The 21,606-nt window shown below is 34.2% G+C and overlaps 2 protein-coding genes across 4 annotated transcripts in view; both read right to left on the reverse strand.

The window, feature by feature from the left end:
• Window positions 1-21,606, reverse strand: part of LOC145254646 (protocadherin Fat 4-like) — a 1,852,201-nt gene that overhangs the window by 69,782 nt on the left and 1,760,813 nt on the right. For all 3 annotated transcript variants that reach the window (XM_080113277.1, XM_080113278.1, XM_080113279.1), the window contains 4 exons: window positions 20,190-20,330; window positions 14,376-14,463; window positions 10,661-10,787; window positions 3,140-3,300 (listed from right to left, as the gene is read on the reverse strand). In XM_080113277.1, coding sequence (XP_079969403.1) covers window positions 3,140-3,300; window positions 10,661-10,787; window positions 14,376-14,463; window positions 20,190-20,330 — 517 coding nt within the window. The remainder of the gene's footprint in view (window positions 1-3,139; window positions 3,301-10,660; window positions 10,788-14,375; window positions 14,464-20,189; window positions 20,331-21,606) is intronic.
• Window positions 1-21,606, reverse strand: part of LOC145254647 (protein GVQW3-like) — a 153,569-nt gene that overhangs the window by 14,286 nt on the left and 117,677 nt on the right. The gene's annotated exons all lie outside the window — the stretch shown is intronic.

Genomic DNA, 21,606 nt, shown 5'->3' on the forward strand with positions numbered 1-21,606 from the left:
AAAAAGCGGGAGTACTGGAAATGAGTTACGTAGGAGAATAAAGTTATATAAAAAAAAGGTTTACCTCACTTTCTCCCCTAAAATAATCCTTTCTTTTCTTGTCTGTCACGACACTCCTCCTATTCTACAAAAAAGTCCTATTTGATTGGCCAAGACGATTTTCTTTGACCAATCAGCAGACACTTAATCTTAGCAGGCTGAATGTAAAACAACCCTATTCTTCCTCTTTCTGAATGTGATCTTACTTAAAATCTAAGGAAATTTCTTCTCGCTAATTTGAACGCGATGACTAGAAGCTGACCATTTTGAGTGTCATTTATTTTTAAACATTAAAGAACTCTTTTTTTTTTTTTTTTTTTTTTTTTTTTTCATTATAGTTGGATTTTTTTAAAGTCGCAAATACAATTAGTTTTGCAAAGATTTTTCTGTATTATTGTTTAATTAAAAAAAAAACAAAAACAATACAAATATTATTAATTTATCTCTGTCTTGTATGTGTTCTGTGTTTTCTTCAAACTAATCCAGTCAAGCAGAATTTCAATTTTATTTTTATGAATTCATTTTCTGTACTGGTTGTCTTTTCTGAGGAGATCGTCACACTCGTTCTGCTGGATCTCGTCATATCTCTGAATTTTGCCTTCAAGTGAGAATTGAGTTTTGGTTGGTTTCAGCTCCTCCATTCTCTTGTTCATAACGTTTCTTTGAGTATGCTTGCATATTTTTAGCAAGTCCCTATGAATCTGTCATAATAGTGCACCAGAACCTGTGAACATGATGAGGATGGTACCGCTTCAGCTTTTATAGGGCCAGTCTCACTCCATCTTTTTAAAGGGAGTTTTGTAATTTTGGTTTTAATAATTCCTATTCTCTTATACATATATTAATTTATTTTTATTTCGGACTACTAGTCTCATCTTTATTAGTTGTTGTTTTTCATCTTTTATTGGATTGTTTATTCACAACGTTTCGGCCAACTAATTCCTCTGGCCTTCGTCTGTTTAAATGTATGTATGTATGTATGTATGTCTGCCTAAAGCTTTCGACAGAGGCGATGGATTATTATGAGATCAGTATTGTTTTGAAGCTCAACCCTTCGGACGACAAATATCGAAAAATTAGCTAAAAACATTAATTCCTTCACCCTCAACTGGGCACTTTTCTACAGGCAGAGGTCGCTTTTTTTTCGCCGATATTTTCGAAAGTCATCCCCTCTTTTCGATTGACTAGCCTTAATTTAAACCTTCGCCACTTCCAATTTGGTGATGGACGCAACAGCAAAGATGTCACTTTTTTTCACGTTCTTTTTCCTCCTTTGCGGCATGGGTTCGAACCTGCCTACCTACTACAAATTATTTATGTTTTTTTTTGCTCAACACACACCTCCAAACACCCGGGCAACGCCTGGCACCTAGGCTAGTCTGTAAATAAAATCTATATAAGAAGTCGATTTGTTTGTTGATTTGTGTTGATAGCTTCATTACTACAAACTATATACTTAAAGCTAACTGGAAAGTGGCAAATGAACCATTCTCCTGTGAAAGCAAGTTAGCATTTGAGTGAGAAAGTTTAGAGTTCATAGGATCAAAGAATGACTCGTTACAAACTACGTGATTTAGTCATCGACGAAATTTCAAGCAGAAAACCACTATCTGGCGGATCTCCTCAAGAAATGGAGACAGGGTAATATATGCAGGTGGCTGATATATTGAGATGAGTTGTCTCCCTTTCTCACACACACATACACAAGTTGTTGGTACTGATGCAGAAGGAGAATCCTGCTATCATCAGTATTTTAGGGCAGTTTACGTAAAATGCCGGAAGGTGCTGAACGAAAATTCCATGATTATTATTTTATTTTTTTTTTTTTTGCATAAATCTGACCAATTTCTCTTAATGAAAAATGTTATTTCTGTTATTGCCAAAAAAAAAAAAAATACAATCAATAATTCTAGATAATTTTAAAAAACAAACAATTTTTAAAATCTAGAAAAAAAAACACTCATTGTAAAGTCATTTTCATGAATAAATATTTTGTGAATAACAAACAAAAATTAATTTTAATTTTCTTTTTATGATTTTTTCTTCAAATCAAGATAAATCTTTATTTTTATTTTTTTCTATAATAACCAATGATTGCAAAAGTTTTCTTAAATGATGTCGGCGGCTGTGATGTGATTGCATTGTTCAGTGTTTCGGCACATTTCAGTGTTTTACATAAATTGCCTGAAAAATTTCATTGATAGCACAGTTCTTATTCTGCATAAGTACTATATTGTCTCTCCCTAATGTTTTTCGTCTTTAAATAAAACTAGCGAGGGGTACCCAGCGTTCCCCGGGTATTTTTTTTTTTTGGGGGGGGGGTTTAAAAAAAAAAGTAAGTATGAGGATCGAACCCGAGCCCGAACTGTTGAGGCAAAGTTGTAAATTAAAGTGTGAAAAAAAAAAAAAAAAAACGTCCGACGTTAACCATTGCCCCACCCCGACATTATAACAAAAACATGTTTGAATTTATTTAATTACTTGAATTTAGCCGGTGCCTGTTTTAATGAGTACTGCTGAACGCTCCCCCCCCCCCCAAGATGTTATAGGAAAAAGACTAACCCACATGCGGCAAGCGACAAATGTTGAATATTTATCTTCCCGAAATCGAGCAAATTAAATAGACAGGCGAGCTTCGTTGTTAACTGCGAGATATTACGATTTATATGTGATATAAAAAGTTTTAAAAAGTTGTGAAGCGAGCGACCGCTTCTCTGAAAAAAGCCTTTTGTAGACACACAGAAAAAGCGAACACACATACATACATACATACATTTTCGCTTTTATATTTATAGATAAACCTATCTATACCAGCATCCAGGTGATTGTATTTCACAGACAATCAAAAAGCTGGATTCACAACAACGATGGTGGCAACTATAACAGCAACTGGGGTGTATAAACCATTTATACACACATCGCTAAGCTATAATACAATATCAGTGGTATTTATGAACATATTTCTGTCATTGTCATTGGCAATATGATTGAGTGTAATGACTGGATTTAACGGACACGATGCAAGCAAGTGTAACGGATATGGTGAAACCAGGTGTAACAGACACGATGTAACCAGGTGTAACATATATGTGAAACTTACCTATAATATAGTATGAGATTTCTCCATTTTGTCCCTTGTCTTTATCCGTGGCCGATAGAGTTGCAATATGTCGACCAATGGTGGCATTGGTATAAAGCTGTGCATAATACGTTTTATTTACAAAAGACGGACGGTTGTCGTTCATGTCCTCTACGGTCACACTTTAAAAAAGAAAAATCGAAAAAAATTATGAACGTTTGTCATACAAGAAGTTTTGTAACGGCTGATGTTTGCACATAGGCGTCCAAAATCAAAATGCGTAAACTCATTTGTATGCACTATACACATCGTCTGCGCATACACCATCCTGAATAAAAACAAATAATTATATTTTGGATCAATAAGAAAACTTTCTGAATTTATTCGACATGGTTTTTTTGAGAACCACCTAAATCCTTTAAAAATCCTGATTTTTTTTTTTTTCAATAAATTAGTTGGGCAGAAATCCACAGACTGGGGCTCCTCCGTTGGGCTTCTTGTTGCTGGCATGTCAACTTATGCATACTCACACTTACAAGGCGCCACACACACACACACACACACACACACACACACACACACACTCTATTTGATTCCCTCTGTTATCGTCTGCTCAATAAAAACCAAACCTATTCAATGAAATATTCCAATCTTTCTCACTGAATTATCTTCCTAATATGAAATCAAAAGAACATTGACTCTTACAAACAACTTTCAATGAATTATAATTTATTTAATTGAGCAGAGATGTTTTGATTACGATTTTATTCATACTTTTCAATGTCTCAGCTAAAGAATTCCCCATTATCATCTGTCAATCTGCTAAACGTTATTCATTGAAATATTCCCAAACATTATCATTGAAATATCTTACTAACATAAAAACAAAAGGACATTAACCCTTATAAACAACTTTCAAGAAATTATAATTTATTTAAATGAGCAGAGAAGTTTTGAATACGATTTTTCTGACCCCCTGAAACTCACGGCTCTTAATTAATCGATTCATACTTTTTCAATGTCTCAGCTAATGAATCCCCCTTGTTTTTACAAGAACTAAAAATATTCACGAACATTCTATGTTTTTCCTATTGCTATAAACTTCCATTTTAAACATATATAAATTATTTCTTTTGTGAATATATGCCTTTTTAACTCATTAATTTGTTTTGTTTACCGTATGACAATATCTCTTGTTTTCGTACATTTGAATATAAAACCTGCAAACTTTTTCACTGAAAATGTTTCTCTGAAACCAGCTAATCCTAAAAATACTTCTCCCATTGCAAAACCCCCAAACTAGTGACCGACATCCCAAAGTTTCATAATCTGACTGGAGGTCAGAGGTCAATTATCCCAAATGCATAAGAATTAACAATGTTGTGTATTATTTGGATTATTCGGACTATTCGTCTCATCTTGGATATTATTCTCACAACGTTTCAGCTTATGTAACCTCCATCCTTCTTCAGGTGAATCTTATCAAACTTAGGAATATGTATAGAATTTCTAATAGGACCCTTTATTTAATCCGTAAGAGTAGCCTGTTCTCATTCAATCAGCCATGACTGAGTAGAAGGCTTAAGTAATTTGTAACTGTAATTTAGTATTGCCCACACTAAGGATATTTTTTTTTTTTACAAAGGAGTCACCACTTATCAAGGCCCAGAGACCACTCGAGAATAAGGGTTATTAAGTGTACAGTGGTCAATGGGACAGTGACGTAGTAATCGTTAGTAGTGGAAATTTGGTAAATTGGATTACTTAAGGGGAACGACTATCAAGAACTTGTTTACATTGGACTTGAAGACGACCATATTATAATCAGCTAGAAAGCAGGCAAATGGAAGAGAGTTCCACAGGTGTGCAGTTCTAAGAAAAAAGCTTTGTTCATGGAATGTATGTTTAGGTTTAGGCACGGAAATTGGGGGAAATTATTGATAGTATTTTCAGCTAGACAATCCGTAGCCGAGATTGAGCTCACTACACGAGTTTGTAGTGTAATTCGAATCTTGTCGGTAGCTGAATACTTGATGCTTTGCCAGGGCTATCAAGAGTATTTTTTTTATCATGACGCCATCACTAGATAGGATGCCTACCACGGCTTAAGAGAGGAACTCTCTTAAGCCGTGGTAGGTGGTCTACCCTTGAGAAAAGGATAGACCACGCCAGTTTTTCAACCTGGTATTTTATCTTGCGGTAAATGATTATTACTAAGCATTTTATCCATTACGTCACCAGTTCTTGCAAATAAAATTACAAATTACTTGAGATTTCTACACAGTCATGGCTTAAAGAAATGAGAACAAGATATTCCTGTTGATTAAGTTCAATTCCATTCAAAATTTCATACAGATTTCTGAGTTTGGCAAGACACATCTGAAGAAGATTGGAGGTTACACCGGCTAAAACGTTGTGAGAATAACATCCAAGGTGAAAATAGTAGTTTGAATAATCCAAATTATCAATCCTCATAAAAAAAACTAGCGAAACATAATTTTGTAGTTGCAAGACAAGACATTTTTGTCAGAGCTTCATTCCTGATTAACAATATTTTATTTTATTTGTTACTTGATTTTTTAAATTTTGGATGATTTATTTTAAAAAATCTTGGGTGATTTATTGTATTTAAAAAAAAATCATTTGTTGACCGGTCGTAAAGTACATATGAATATTAATATATTTTAGTCATACAGATTCTGAGGCGTGTGCATGCGAGTATTATGTTTTTTCTAAACAGTTCACTTCTTGTAAGTAAAAAAAAATATACTTGAGCTGATCGAAACCTAAAAACAATGAGTCAAGTACAATAACCATTAGGCCAGCTTGACACGACCTTTAAAAAAAGGGGTTTTCAAACCTACTTATTCTTAACATAAGGAATCTGTCATGTGAACGATTCACACATGTGCATTCGTGAAACCGTTAGCAAACAGATAAAAATCCGATACCCCCCCATCAATTTTTCAATTTTCACCCCTCAGCAGCCCGTTTTTTCAAATGAAAACTGATTAAAGTTTTCCACATATATACCAAATTTCAAGACTGTAGATCAAAAGTTTGCTGAGTATATAGGTTAAGCAGTGTCCTTACACACACACACATAGATTGTACAGATTGCAGGAATGATTTGGTTTGTGTATTTTTTGGCAATAAATAACGATAATGCGATAAGACATTTTGTGTTCATACATACGCTATCACCTTTCACATATATTTAAAAAGTGAGATCATCCAATCATCAAAAAGATGGTGGTGATTAATCTGATGTCGCTAAGGTAAGCAATTTCGACTTTATCCATTTTAAAATGATTTGTTCCCAAATCAAATTATGTTAATAACATCGACTAATCCAAAAAAAAAAACAACAAAAACAAAAAACAAAAACAAAACACATTTCAAAAAGGTGACATTCGTTTCATTGATTTGAATAATATTTAACTGATTTATTCTTATGGAGAAAGAAAACTATTTAATGTTTTAAAAATAATTAAATTGCTACAATTTTGAATAAAAGAAGAGAAAAGAAGAGCAATATTTGTTGTATTTAATGAATGTTTAGTTGAAAATGTCAATTATTTTTACGATAGAAGAAAATGTAATTCTTTTCTGTAATGTTTTTTTTTTTTTTTTTTAATAATTCCATTTTGACCCCAAACAAGGGACAGTGCCACTTTGATGTAGGGGGATACTATCGGGGACATAAGTTGCAGAGATACTATGTAGGGAGTTGAGCAGCAAGATGTCTGTTCACTTGAACTTGAAGTTGGCGACTCTCTTTTGAACTCTGTTCAGGGTTCAAAAGAGAGTCGCCATGTATGAGGCGATAGCAAAGACAGCGTGAAAAGCAGAGCAACGACAATCGTCATCCCCTATTTGGATACCAAGAGGTGCCGCAGCGACTACCATCTTGCAAAAGCTTTGCCACTGTCAACAGCCTCGGATGAACAACAGCATCCTTTCACCTGCGTTAGTGGAATGAATCAGTCAACAACAACAACAAGACTCTTCTGGTACCGAAAGGAAAGCCTCCCAGCAGACTCTGACCTCCTCGGAAAGAGCAAAGGTTGGCAAAACATGAGACAACTTGCATAAGTGGGGCTATATACAGGACGCTCGGTGTCCCTATGACACCAATGTGCAGACTGTCCTCTAAGCAAGGCATCCTCCGATGTGAACCTGAGGGATGCCTCGGATACTGCTTGATGATGGATCTTGAGATGGAGTGAAACACCAAGATGATGAATGCATGTCAGAATCCAATTATTATTTAAAAAAAATGAAAATTATTTTTGCAGAAGAAAAGGTAATTTTTCTTAATAGTATTGACCCTCACAGACATTGATTATTTCAAAAAAGCAATTTTGTTATTAACAGTAAAGTATACAGATTGATGTAAGAAGTTCCACAGGGTCTCATTAATAAATGAAATAAAAATAATAAAATCATTGTGTACAGTGTTCTGGTTGATTACAACCCCCCCCCCAAAGTTTATGTACAGAATGTTTTGGATAAATTTGATATTTTTTTGCAAAAGAAAGAAAAAAATGTTGAGAAATTTCTTGGCTTTCATACAGCAGTTTTCGTTCTGTGAATGTTTTCATGTATGTACAGAAAAGATAGACTAAGACGCTTGTTGTAAGTTTTAATTTGAAGCTTATTCTAGAGAAAGAGAGAGAGAGAGAGAGACTAGTATTCTTTTAACTAATTAATTAACTATCTTAATTAAGTATAAATGGATGGACACAGTGAACAGAATTTGAAAGATGGGATGATTAACTCAGATGTAGAGACTAGTGACAAGACCCCAACAACACACACGCACAAGTCAACTGTATACAATGTGTGTATCTGTATGTTGTCTTTATTGAATGAATGTGAATTATGAACTATTACTTTGCCCCCTTGTTCACCGACTACACTAAAAGAAAAATCATGGCACATGTCTTTGGAAGATGCAGGCGTAACTCTACATAAATATTTTCTAAAAGCCATCCAACACATGCTGTCATGTAAAGCAGACATTAAATGATGCAGATGATAAATTTCAATTAATGTCATACTGTCACCCCCTTCAGCCGGTCGGTTGAGACGATCGCCGACCTCAGAACTCTTCCACTCCAATTACGGCAGCCTGAAAACGACCCGACTCTGGTGGTTTGCAGCTCACTATTTTCGTCCTTCCAGTGACCACTGCCGGTGATAATTCTTAGCCGTTTTAATGTTGCTGGTATGGGGTAGTGACAGAATTATCAGTTGATCGTCTAAATTTATACTCCGGACCTGTCGTTGTGTACCCGCTTACCGGCGAACATCGCCGATAAGAGAGCCGTGGATTTTAGTGTGGTGAAAAAGGAAATTAAAACGATTCCACACACGAATAAACAATTAATCTGGGTTTATTCACAATAATAATGGTCTAATAATATTTCAGAGTTTGAAGGAAGTTGGCTGTAGCTATTTTAAAACGGTAGCTTGTGACTCGAGTTCGGATAAGTTTTTCGGCCATTGGAGATACGTGTTTTAAGTCAAAAGCCCTCTCTGCCCGACTTTAACACCATCTGAATTCGCCAAAATCGAATTCTCTCTTCTCCTTCTCTTCTCCTCTTTTTTCTGTGTTCGAGGAATATATACATATCCATCAATGCCCTTTAAACATCACGAGTTTGTATTTGTTTACAACAAGAAAACTTGCCTGTCATCAGCTTTCAAACCTTGTTTTCTAAAATAAACAACCGCCTGTCATTTCATCTCGAATTCTGTGTTTCAAAATAAACAGCCAGCTCACTCCAAACTCTGACCGTTACAACAATAAGTATCTCTTGACATACTTTTTCCTTTGTTTGTTCTAACCACAGAGTCATTTGATCGTCCTATTTTTCGTTCTTTTTGCCCTTTCTCTACAACAGCATATCAACTCCATAACTTGGTTACAATACCATAGAGTGCTCGAACCTTCATAACTAGCACCACCAGTAAAAATTGGGTAGGAAGTATGTCTGTATGTCAGTGGCATTTACCTGAGGTAGGTTGAACTGGCTTCCTCTATAGGAGGAAGTTTCGTGGGAATATAAAGCTGATAAGTGGTCTTCAGTTGCATGTACATCTCCATTAGAAGAAATGATGACGTTAGGTTTTTGCAGTTCTTGCAAGGAGGTATCGACATCCTCTTACATACAGCGCCTGGTATTCCCAACTGATCACCCATCTGATACTGACCAAGCTCAATGTTGCTTAACTTCAGTGATCTAATCAGAAGTGGCTAGGAAGTGAATAACAATAAAAGGCCAACTATGCCATGACAATTAGCTGTTGACTTTTTGAGCAGCCAGATAAGTATGGTTTCGGTAAGCTGATAGAAAAACTGATATGGTCAGTTTCTGGTGGCAAGCTGAAGAAAATTTGGATTTCCTGTAGAAAGTAAATATATTTGCGAGTGGAGGACACTGGCTGTTGAGAGAGAATAGTGACCATAGACAGACGAGACGAGAGACATCAGTTTTATCTCAGGTTCTGAATTTATGAGATGGAATGATTAGCTCAGATGTAGAAACTAGTGATGGGACCCCAACAACACACCCACACAGACCCATGCCCGACAAATCACTTGTATACAATATCTGCACCTGTGTGTTGTTTTATTATGTAAATTGTGAATTGTAGCTTTGCAACCACCAACATTAAAATCCCAACATGACCAATAAGAAAATGAAGAATAAGAAGAACTATGGCACATGTGTTTGAGGGAAGGCTGTTTGTCGGAGGTGCGGGCATAGTTCACTAACAAGTCTGCAGAAGGTGTCAGCAGAAACGATGCATATGTATTAGGATAAACATTGATTACGATGATGGCTGAAACTGAAATCATATCGATAAAAGTAATTAAGACGATTTTAGGGGACATTAGAATGTGTTAATTTATTGCCCTTTTCATTCATTATAATCTTCTATATATATATTTCTTTCTGTTTGTCTGTCTGCCCGTTCTACCTTTCCTCGAAAACTACTGGGCCGATCTAGCTGAAATTTTGTATGAACCTTTGTTATATAATAAGGTGCAGCAAACTAATTATTATGGAATCCATTCGATACACCATTAGGAATTAATAAGGATTGGTATTTTATGCGAAACTTAACAAAAATTTAACCATATTCAACCATCAATTTTAAGTCAATGGGCTATAAATTTTGTCTCTTTTCAATGAACTAAAAAGTCTAATCAATTTCTATTTTTCATGATAAAATAAACTATAAGATCTTGTTAAAAGTCAGTTTTTTTTTCTAATTTAGTTTGTTAGTGAGTTAAGATTGTAGTTATGAGAATGTTGCATAATTTTAGATTGAAGTTTTGAACTTGCAATGCCATTTTTTTTTTTTTTTGACATTTAGATCCGTTCCTCTTTTACAATTGAAGTTGGACTTGTGATACGATATCAATATCTTACAGTGTTATTATCCTTCATCTTCTCAAATCCTAAGGATCCGTACCCTCTTTCCACTGATAAGTTTGGTTTATTTGCAAGGAAAGCGAAACGAACTTACTTTAAGATAACGGGTGAGGAATATCGTGGGAAATCTCCTCCATCGGTACACTCAGCATATAGCTGGTAGCTTCCAGGATGAGTTTCATGGTCTAGACGGACAATAGTCTCCAAAACTCCCGTCTCAGCTGCACACAAAAAAAAATAAAGTGAAGTCAAAAATAATTTTTTCATAAACATACATACATATATATATATATATATATATATATATATGAATGACATAGTGTGTCAGAGTTGAAAAGAAATCAATAAAGTGTTTGCTCATAAGTGTGTGAAAGCAAAAAAACTATGCATTACCATGGTATCATTGACACGAGTAGGCCTTTTATGTTTAAAAAAGAACGCTGATCATTTGAAATGGGATATAAGGGCCTTTTCTAACTAGTAAAGATCTACCTGTGTCAATGAAACCATGATTCATCCATGGAATATGTGATGTTTTGAAATAAATAATTTGTATTTTAGCTCTCGTATTCTTACAAGCGTGCACTTTATTGATATTTGTATTAACACATTTAATATATATATATATATATATATATATATATATATATATATATTAAGTTATAAAATGCATATTCCGCATTTCATCCACTCTAGGACTCTAAGCCTGAAGAGTCCTAGAGTGGATGAAACGCGGAATATTCAGTGTAGCTTAATCGCCATATACATTTTATAACTTACTAACTAGCTCTACCTACGTATTGAGCACTTTTGAAGTAAATACTTAAAGTTTACGCATAAATCTATACTTTCGTTTATTAATTTTATGGGAGTAAATTAAGTAGTTATATATACACACACATACACACACACACATACATATATATATATATATATATATATATGTGTGTGTGTGGGGGGGTATTCTAAATGTTATATAAATATATATACGTTGTAAGTGGTAATACAAATATCAATATAATTATTTACAGATTTCTGAAAAAAAAGTGCTCAATATTCGAGATAGAGCATCGTCATATATTTTAAAGTACTTCCATTAAAAATTCTCCAATAATCGGACTAGATTAAAGTTTTAACTAGTAATTCGATCTTTTCGAACAAACCGTTTGAGAAACTAGGTAGGATTAGTAACCCGATTAGTCAAGTCAAGGATAGAATAGAAGACCTGCTTTTGTCACTTATTTGTTTAAGAAAAACAACTGGATGATAAGGGCGGTTTTTTCTTTCTTTTTCTTTAAATGAATTTGGTTAGATTAAACGACCCAATAAATGAATCAACTCGATAAGAACATAGCAATTTTATTAGATTTTTTATATATTTATTTTATTTAAACGTGCTTCCTTTTTATTGGCTGATTTGCAAATAGGAAGAAAAGCAAGAATTTTAAATTCTGCAAAAAAACGTGTTCTTGGCCTTTGAGCCAGGATCAAGGTGTGGTATCTGTTCTGATGCTGCATGTCACTTTTTTCACTTCACTTTTTTTGGTCTCGGTTAGTGGAGGAGAGGTCCTTCATGACTGGTACATTTTTAAAATTTTTATTACTAACTAGAGTGCCCCTTTTTGGGGAGCCGATTCCCCCCCCCCCCAACATTAAAAACCGACTTTGTGTCTCACTCTGCCCTCGTGGGGAGGCAAGTAAACAAATAAACAAACAAACAAAAAAGAATAGTAGCACAAATCATCACAAGGTGGCGACCTGTAGGATTGGATAACAGGTTGGGAGGTGGTTGTCCGAGCCAACCTGATGAGTAAGAACCCCGAAATCAGCACTGAAGACAGCAATCATCATTGAGGACCACCTAAACGCATTCGAAAGTATTTTGCGATGAAAACGAAAAATAAATTTTTGGTTGCAAGGGTGAAGTATTAAGCCAAAATGTATTTGCAAACCAAAACACTGACTTTCTGACTGTAGTTTCTGTATTGCACCCCTCCGCATGGGCAATGTGAAGAAAATCCAGCTCCCCCCAAACTGGAGTATTCCAGATTGGGAGAAAAATAAAATTTCCTCAATCTAGGAAGATTTCTCTTTCACTGATTGAGGGCAGAAAAGATGAAGTACGATATCAGAATAAATTTGCCACATTTCGTTCTTAGCTAAAAGGGTCATAGTCGTCTTCAATCTGTCATGTTTAAGTTTAAAATGGTATTGTTTCTATTTTAAAGTAACTCTTAATTTAATCGGTGCTTTCAATACCAATTGAAACCTGATCTTTAAACAGGTTTATGTTAGAAAGATACAGGGCGTTCAAAAAGTTACTGAAGGATTTGGGACTTAAATAGATTCTTCATTTTTTATATCTTTCTGTAATTTTAACACAATCTGGCTAAGACATTGGGAAATTAAAAAAAAAAAAAATGCAAAATTTAAACAATCTTTGATTATGAATAATAATGTCTTTTAGAGCTTGCCCATTTTCAGCTTCGTATATTTGTACCCTTTCCAAAACATTATTCATGACAGATTGCAGAATCTCTGGATTGTGATTTAACTCTCTTATTTCATTCCTTATGTTTTCCTTCAAGTCTTCAAATCGGCGCATAATGTTTCGAATTGTATTGCTACTTGGGTTATCTCCTACATGAAAATGCTGCCGATAAGTTCTTTGAGTCAAAACAATTGACTCCTGATTTTAGTAAAACAATTTCACTTGTGTATGTTGTTCAATGCTATACTTATCCATAATTAATTTCTAAAATATTATCTGTAAAATATCTGAAATAGGGGGGTAAAAAAAATTATTAATGGTAAAATGACAAAGATTTTTAACCCTTCAACGATTTTTTGCACACTCTGCATAATTTGTTAGTATTGTTTTCGGCCTCCATATTTAATTGCAGATAATTATTTGTAAAATAGCCAAATAATCTATCATATAAATTTCACCTGTCTGTTTAAATCTATGCATGTATGTATGTATGTATATTTAAACTTTCGACAGAGGCGACAGCTTCTCACGAGATCAATATCGTTTTGAAGCTTGACCCTTTGGACAATAAATATTGAAAAATTGGGTAAAAACATTAATTCCTTCACCCTCAACTGGACACTTTTCTACAAGGAGGGGTCACTTTTTTCGCCGATATTTTCGAAAGTCATCTCCTCTTTTCGACTGATTAGCCTTAATTTAAACCTTCACCACTTCCGGTTTGGCGGTGGACGCAACGGCAAAGACGTCACGTTTTTTTTTCATGTTCTTTTCCTCCTTTGCGGTACAGGTTCGAGACTGCCTGCCTACTACCACATTTTTTTTTGCTCAACACACACCTTCAAACACCCGGGCAATGCCAGGCACTCAGGCTAGTACATAATAATTCTTTTTGTATTTCTTTGTTTTTTTTCTCCTTTTAACTTTTCTGGCAGACGATCATAACTTACAGGGGGCACATAGTGGGAATCATATTCATTAAATTAGTTTAAAATATATATACACTCAAACATTTCTACTATAGGCCCCGCTCTCCATTGCATAAGTTAATTTATTCCGTTTTGGTTTAAAATGATTTACTTGCCTTCTAACGAGGGAAAATTTAGACACAAGGTTGATTTTTATATGGGGAAAATAAAACTCCTCCAAAAGTGGCACTCTGGATTGGAACAAAAATAAGAGAAATTGCTTTGCTGAGCGAGGACAGAAAAAATTAAGTGCAGCATTGGAACAGATACAACACTTTGATCTTAGCCAAAATTCAGTATGAAGCAAAAAAATATAGAATTTCTGCAATTTTTTTTCAATAATACTTTACCATTCAGAGCAAACAAAGAGTCAATCGTTAATAGCTGATAGCGGATGTTGCTTCTCTCATCAGCGTCCAGACAACGAACCCGTAATACCTGCAAAACAAAAAAAATCATTGAATTAAAATTTGAATTAAAAATCAATCAAAATGATGGCATTTACACGATGATGTTTTGTTGTCATTTCCATTATTAAAATGTTTTAGACAGTTATCTTTATTGTGATTGTGATGTCTGCAAACACAGAACGGTCTCTAATAAGAACAATACAAAAAAGACAAATGAGATTCATGGGCCATGTCTACAGAAAAAAAATTAGTTTGACAGGAAAGATTGTGAGTAGAAGCAGAGGACGATAGTGAGAAACATACGTTGACAGTCTGAATACCTGGGCAACATCAAAAATGATGAGCAACAATGAATTCATGAATGCAGAGAGAGAGAGAGAGAGAGAGAGAGAGAGAGAGAGAGAGAGAGAGAGAGAGAGAGAGTCATAGCCGTTAATACCTGTACTTGATGATGATTTTGTTTGCAAGATTTCACTCAAATTATATTCTTTGGTCTTCAGTAAGATTTAGGAACTTTGGTTTAACTGATTATTGAAGAAAAATCTGGATTTTTATATCATTGGGTTGGATTGAAAAGGAATTCTTTTTATAAATTAGGATAAATGCATCTGATTGGCTTAAAACGTTTTTATTTGGTTTTATTAATTTAGGAAGACCTGCACAGAAACAAGCTTAAACATTTTCATTTTGAATGGCAAAGGATAAAATTTGATCACTACACAACTACCCACCCAGAAGAGGCCATATTTGTAACTTCACGTAATAAAACAATTATTTTTGTTCTCTTTTGTAATATATATATATATATATATATATATACCAAGTTATATTTATTAAAGAGAAAAAACTCATGAATTTTACATGGTTATTAAGCGTGTTCAATAAAAGAAGAGCAAGGTATATTTTTATAGACAAATTTATAAGGTCGCAAAACTGGACATGCTAATGAACAGACGGTTGGTTAAAACCACAAGTCCTTGTTAGGCGACTTAAAAATTGTAAATTTGTCTATATTAATATATATATATATTAGTTGGTGCAAAAATAATGTCATTGTTTTTTTTGTTTTTTTTTTACATATATATATATATATATATATCTGATAAAAAACGACATTATGATATATATGTAGTTTGATGTTAAAACGCTTTTCTGTTGTTGTTTTAATGGATTTTGTGAGTCACAATCTTTTTTATGAGTGTATTTTTTTTTTATATAAAAAATTATAATTCTAAAAAAAATCCTTTTGAACACAAAATCCTTTTTTTATATTCTTTTGTCTACAAAAAATTGTGACTCACAAAATCCATATCTGTTTGTTGCAGACCATCTACTAGTTGGCCAGTTGTGTACAAATCCTTAGAGCGATAAGAGCCTTTTATCATGTCTGAAAGTGACACGATGTTAAATGAGCGAGATCGGAGATGCACCGTTGTACAACACAACGCTTGAGGGCACAGCTCAATGAAGTCGGAGATGCGCTGTTGTACAACTCATACTCTTTATCGATCCAAGTTAGGACAATAGGATCATAGCCAGCACCCTCAAAATGCATCGCTGGATTGCCACAAATAACAGGGATGTGCCCAGAGTGATGAATACAAAGTTTCCAGCCGTGGTTATGGTCTTTGATGTGGTTTCAAATGTGGGTCACATCATGCCACCTCACATCTTTGAAGTCGGCTTGAAAGTCAACACCAAAGTGTACTTGGATGTGCCGAAGAGTGTGATGCTTCCCTCGTGCAATCAGGTGGCCGCTGGTAAACCATGGATGTGGCAGCAGGACTCAGTGTTGGCCCACAAGTCCATAGAGATCCAGGTTTGGTTTCAGAAGGAGTGTTATAACTTTGTACCCTTCTCTCACTGACCCCCTCCTAACCAGATCTGAACCTGCTGGATTACCTAGTTTGGTCATGTCAAGAATATCACCAACATGACCTCTCACAACAACAAAGCCAGCGTGATCGCCGCCATCCTCCGAGTATTCACCGAGCTCCCGCTGGTACTTGTGGAAAAGGCATGTTCCCAGTTCCGGACCCGTATTGAGGCGGCGATTGAGGCTGAAGGCAGCTACATTGAATAGATGTCATCTCTACTACATAATTAAGTTATCTGAATTGATTTTTTTCAAGAAAAGTTTTAAAATAAAGCTGTAGTGTTGTTTTCTTTAGGGCGACATTTTTATCGTTCCACCCTGTACAAAGCAAACAGAAAAATTTGCAATAAATTCCTTTAAAAAAGATAAAAAGCAATGCATGTATGAAACACACACACCCCTGCCCGTGATGTCTTTTCTGTTAGTGGACGTGAACGTGTCAACGCCCATCTTCTCTTGGGGTAAATGAGGACAAAATTTGATCTTAATTCTTGACCACATGATGGTTTGAAGTTTTTATGTATAATTTTATGTCTGTATGACAAATACACGACTAAATACAATTGTTTCTGTTGATTCTTTATCTGTGTGATGCTTAGGTACATCATTCCAGCAATCTGGGATTCTTTGTCAAGAACAAAAGGCAACCGATTTTAATCTAGAAGGACTGTCATGTTTTTATTTTTTCGCTAAAAATCTCTGTAAAAAAAAAAAAAAAAAAAAGAAAACATTAAAAAAATTTTTTTTTTCAGATTGACGGGCAAAGATTTGAGGAAATTAAATAATTTGTTGATATTTTATTTCCATTGTCAGTTTTTTTTTTGGCAAATATTTACTATAAAATATAAATCCGACACACTTTAAAAGAGCATTTACAATTTAAAAAATAAACAAATATTTTTTCCTTTTTATGTTTGACTCGTATTTAAAAAAATTTTTTTGGGAAAAAAGTTGCTTATTTTACCCCCCCCCCAAACAACAAGAAAAATTTGTCGTGCCTAAATATCACACGAATATGGCATAAGCAGGAGCAGTTATGCATTGTCGTACATTTATCATGTCTTAATTTGTCATCCATAAATACTAAAACGTTCACCACAGAGATTTAAACCATTTTTTTTTCACCAAGGGAGATAACTCTAGCATAAAAAGTTTCTCCCAAGAGAGATAACTCGGGTTACGAGAAATTTGCAATGGTTCAAAACGTTGATGGTTTGGGGGGATTTTATGTATATTTTTATCTATCTATTTATCAAATACATGATAAAGCACGACAATTGCTACCACTGATTCTCTATTTATGTGATATTTAAGCACACCATTCGAGCAACCTGTGATCCTTACGCCAAGATCCAAGAAGCAACAGATTTTTAATTTAGACGGACTGACATGTGTTTTTTGCTAAAAATATTGGAACTTGTACAGTTTAATCAAGACATTAAAAAATGAAAATTTCGAAAAAAAAAAAGTTATATTGTACGTACTCGTTATAGTCTGAAGTTCTCTGAAAAAATTTCACTTAATTTGATCAAGTAGTTTTTTACAGCGAAAAGCAATTAATTATGACAGCCAGGTAAAGGTAGCCACGTTTGAAACGTTTGACGACGAAGAAAGAGGGCAGACCCCCTCTCCCTTTTTGGTCAAATTTCGCGAATTTAGTCTTTTTGACATTTACAATTTTAATACTTATGATATAAAATACCCCCCCCCACCTCAAAAGTATTTTTCAGCATATAGCTGAAATGTACCTGGTGTAAAATTTGGTGCCACAACAAATCTTTTATACAATAAAAATCTGAAAAAAATTTTTATACACTAAAAATCGGAAAAAAATCTTTATAATGTACGTACTTGTCACTGCATGAAGATGTTATATTCCAAAAATTATGTAAATCGATCAAGTATTTTTTTTTTATTTAAGAAAATCAAATATTATCGGAGGTCTAATCGAAGATTTGGCACGCACCATCTTGTTTGAGAGATAACGCCACTAACGACCCCTGGCGGAAATATGGGTCAACAAGGGCAGTACATGCAGACCATCCAATATTTTATGAATCAAGTACTTTTTTTTTTTTTTTGAAGAAAATCAAATTTTACGATTTCTAGTAATAATAAATAAATAAATTTGTTTACATTGAACTAAAAACGATCAAGTCAGCTGGAAAGCAGTGCTGTGGTATTGTGTTCCACAAACAGGCAGTTCTTGGAAAGAAACTTTGCTTATGGAAGTTCCATTTCGTTTTAGGTACACAGCGAAAGAAAGGAAAATTCTTTACAGTGGTTGTAGATAAACGAGTTTTTGCTGTGAATGTTTTACAGGAGGAAACAGAGATTGATTTGGTTTGGTGGTTTTGTTTTTCGGCATATCAACCCTTTTTGGGTTATTTAAGGCCGAATCCAGTCATTTTGGAAAAAGTCTTTATGCGTCAAGTTCTTTATATCTTCAAATACTTATTCATATCGAAATATCAAAGCAGCATTCATCCTAAACAAGTTAAACTGGCTTCCTCTGAAGGAGGAAGTTTCATGGGAGGAATGAAATTTCAATTAATGTCATACCATACAGTGCTTGCACCTTCACACCTAGCACTACCAACAGAGATTAGCTTGGAAGTATGTCTATATGCCAGTGGCATTCACCCTAGGTGGGTTGAACTGGCTTCCCCTGTAGGAGGAAGTTTCATGGGAATATTAAGTTCACAAGTGATCTATAGTTGCATGTATATCCACATCAGGGGAGATAACGATGTTAGGTTTTTACAGCTCTTACACGGAGGTGTCAATGTCCTTCTGCATACAGCACCTGGTATTCCCAAGTGGTCACCCATCTGATACTGACCAGGCTCAACGTTGCTCAACTTTGATGATCTTGTTAGAGAGTGGTCGGACAGAAGCAGTAAATTATCTGTTTATCTATCTATCTAGAGTTGCATGGACAACAGAGATCTGAATTGTCATGTTTTGACAGGTTGTCAAACATGTCAAACTTTGTGACCTATTCAGTTTGCAACGGAAAGTATCCGAACGCCTAAGCATCATTGAGTTGGATTGGAGACGTTGAATGAACAAAATGAGTTAAGAAAGTCTGGGAGAAGTCTCAGAATGGACGTAGAACAACTAACCCCAGCTAAGATCGCCGATCACTCCTCTGCTATGATGAATGCCTGGGAGTGAAATAAATGCATAAAACCTCATATGGGTTCATCTTGAAGCGTCTTTGTTACAACAGGTTCCAGCTACCCCAAAGATGATTGACGAATCCCCCGGGCAGGGCCAAAAGACGAAGGGGAGGGGGGCCAACAGCAGAAACAGGTATGTTGTCATATGTCATATGTTCTGACATGGACGCACCAACACCTAGATGAATCACGGGCCGCTAAAACAGACATTTAGGCGAGGACAACAGTCTGTTTACACAACATCCATGCAGATGGTCTTTTATGAGATGGACATTTATTAGTGCCATGTATACAAACACATCACGAGGCAAACAGTATACACATATATAGAACCCCTCTGTGATGCAAATACATCACAAACACAATATATAACATATACTAATTGGTACCGTATATAAACACCACCCCACAACATAACTATCTAATGAGAATTGGCATGTCAACATGATTATGCTGCATATATTTCTGTAGATAAAAAATTGTTGCAGAACATGATTGAGTTTTGCAATGAAAAAAAGGAAAAAAGTAACATCAAAGTTTTGTGCATTTTAGGTCAGACAGCTTAATTTGATAGCACTAGAGATTGGTGCTCAGTCGAACACCTACCATGAAAATAATGATAGCGTAGAGAAAGACTAACAACCTAAGATCCATGTTCGTCGAAGTTAAAGCACAAAAAGAATCCGTGCTACTTACCGATTGATATGGGGGAGCTTCTTCTCGAACTGCTGCATCATATTGGTTCTGTTCAAAGACGGGATCATTATCATTTACATCTTCCACAGACACGATAGCTGAACAGCTCCCATTAAGAGAGGGAACACCGAGATCTTGAATCTAAAAGAAATAAAAATAGATATAAAAACACATAAAAGATGAATATGGACAATTCAATAAAAAGACATATAGGTTTATAGTTCTTATTTATTTGCCTATCCACGAGGGCAGAGTTAGACAGACACAAGGTCGGTTTTTGATATAGAGAAAATCCAGCTTCCCCAAAAGGAGCGTTCTGATGTGGGAAAAATATAAAAACTCGCCTTAGTCTAGGAGGATTTCTCTTTCATTGATGGCGATAGAAGATAAAGTGTAATATAAAAATAAATACTACACTTTGATCCAAAAGGCTAAATAGTTTTACATACAGAGTCAGTAGAGTTATGAAATTAAATTTTAAAAAGTAAAAGACTTTATTAAAAAAAACTGTAAATTATGTTTGGATAAAAATATAAAAAAATACAAACGAAATTGATTTATATAAAAAAAATAAAAACAAAAAACAAGAATTTATAGCGTAATAAAAAGACATTAACAAATAGTTTCCTTGGTATTAAAATTTAAACTAATTTATAAAAAAAAAAGAACTTATAGTGTAATCGTGTTTTATTTTAATATTTTTTGATATTCAATTATAATTAGGCCTATGACAACAGCATATTCTTTTCATTGTTTTTACTCTCGAGTATATATCCGACACAGTTAAACGCAATTAATCAACTGATAACCACATCACTCTACATAAAAACATATAAGATATCAATGGATATGTACCTGAGAATCAAAACAAGGAAAATAATATGCTGTTGTCATAGGCCTAATTATAATGCACAAGCACCTTATGTTTAAATGAAATATATGAATTAATAAACTTGAAAACTGAATCAATTTATTAAAAAAACGAATTCATAGCTAAATACAGACACAAACATTTTTGATTTAGCTCAGAATAAGAAAAATGTTCTTTAGTGCACAAGTAATCAATAAATAGTAAAACAATAAAAATGTTGAAATAATAATAATAATAATGATGATGATGCTGTTGATAATAATAATAATAATAATAATAATAATAATAATGCTGTTGATAATAATAATGATGCTGTTGATAATAATAATAATAATAATAATAATAATAATAATGATGCTGTTGATAATAATAATGATGATGCTGTTGATAATAATAATAATAGTAATAATAATAATAATGATGATGCTGTTGATAATAATAATGATGATGATGATGATGCTGTTGATAATAATAATAATAATAATAAAAATAATAATAATAATAATGACGCTGTTGATAATAATAATAATAATAATAATAATAATA

The sequence above is a fragment of the Euprymna scolopes genome, chromosome 30 (assembly GCF_053919585.1).
Source record: "Euprymna scolopes isolate OS-2025 chromosome 30, ASM5391958v1, whole genome shotgun sequence".
NCBI classification, from domain to species: domain Eukaryota; kingdom Metazoa; phylum Mollusca; class Cephalopoda; order Sepiida; family Sepiolidae; genus Euprymna; species Euprymna scolopes.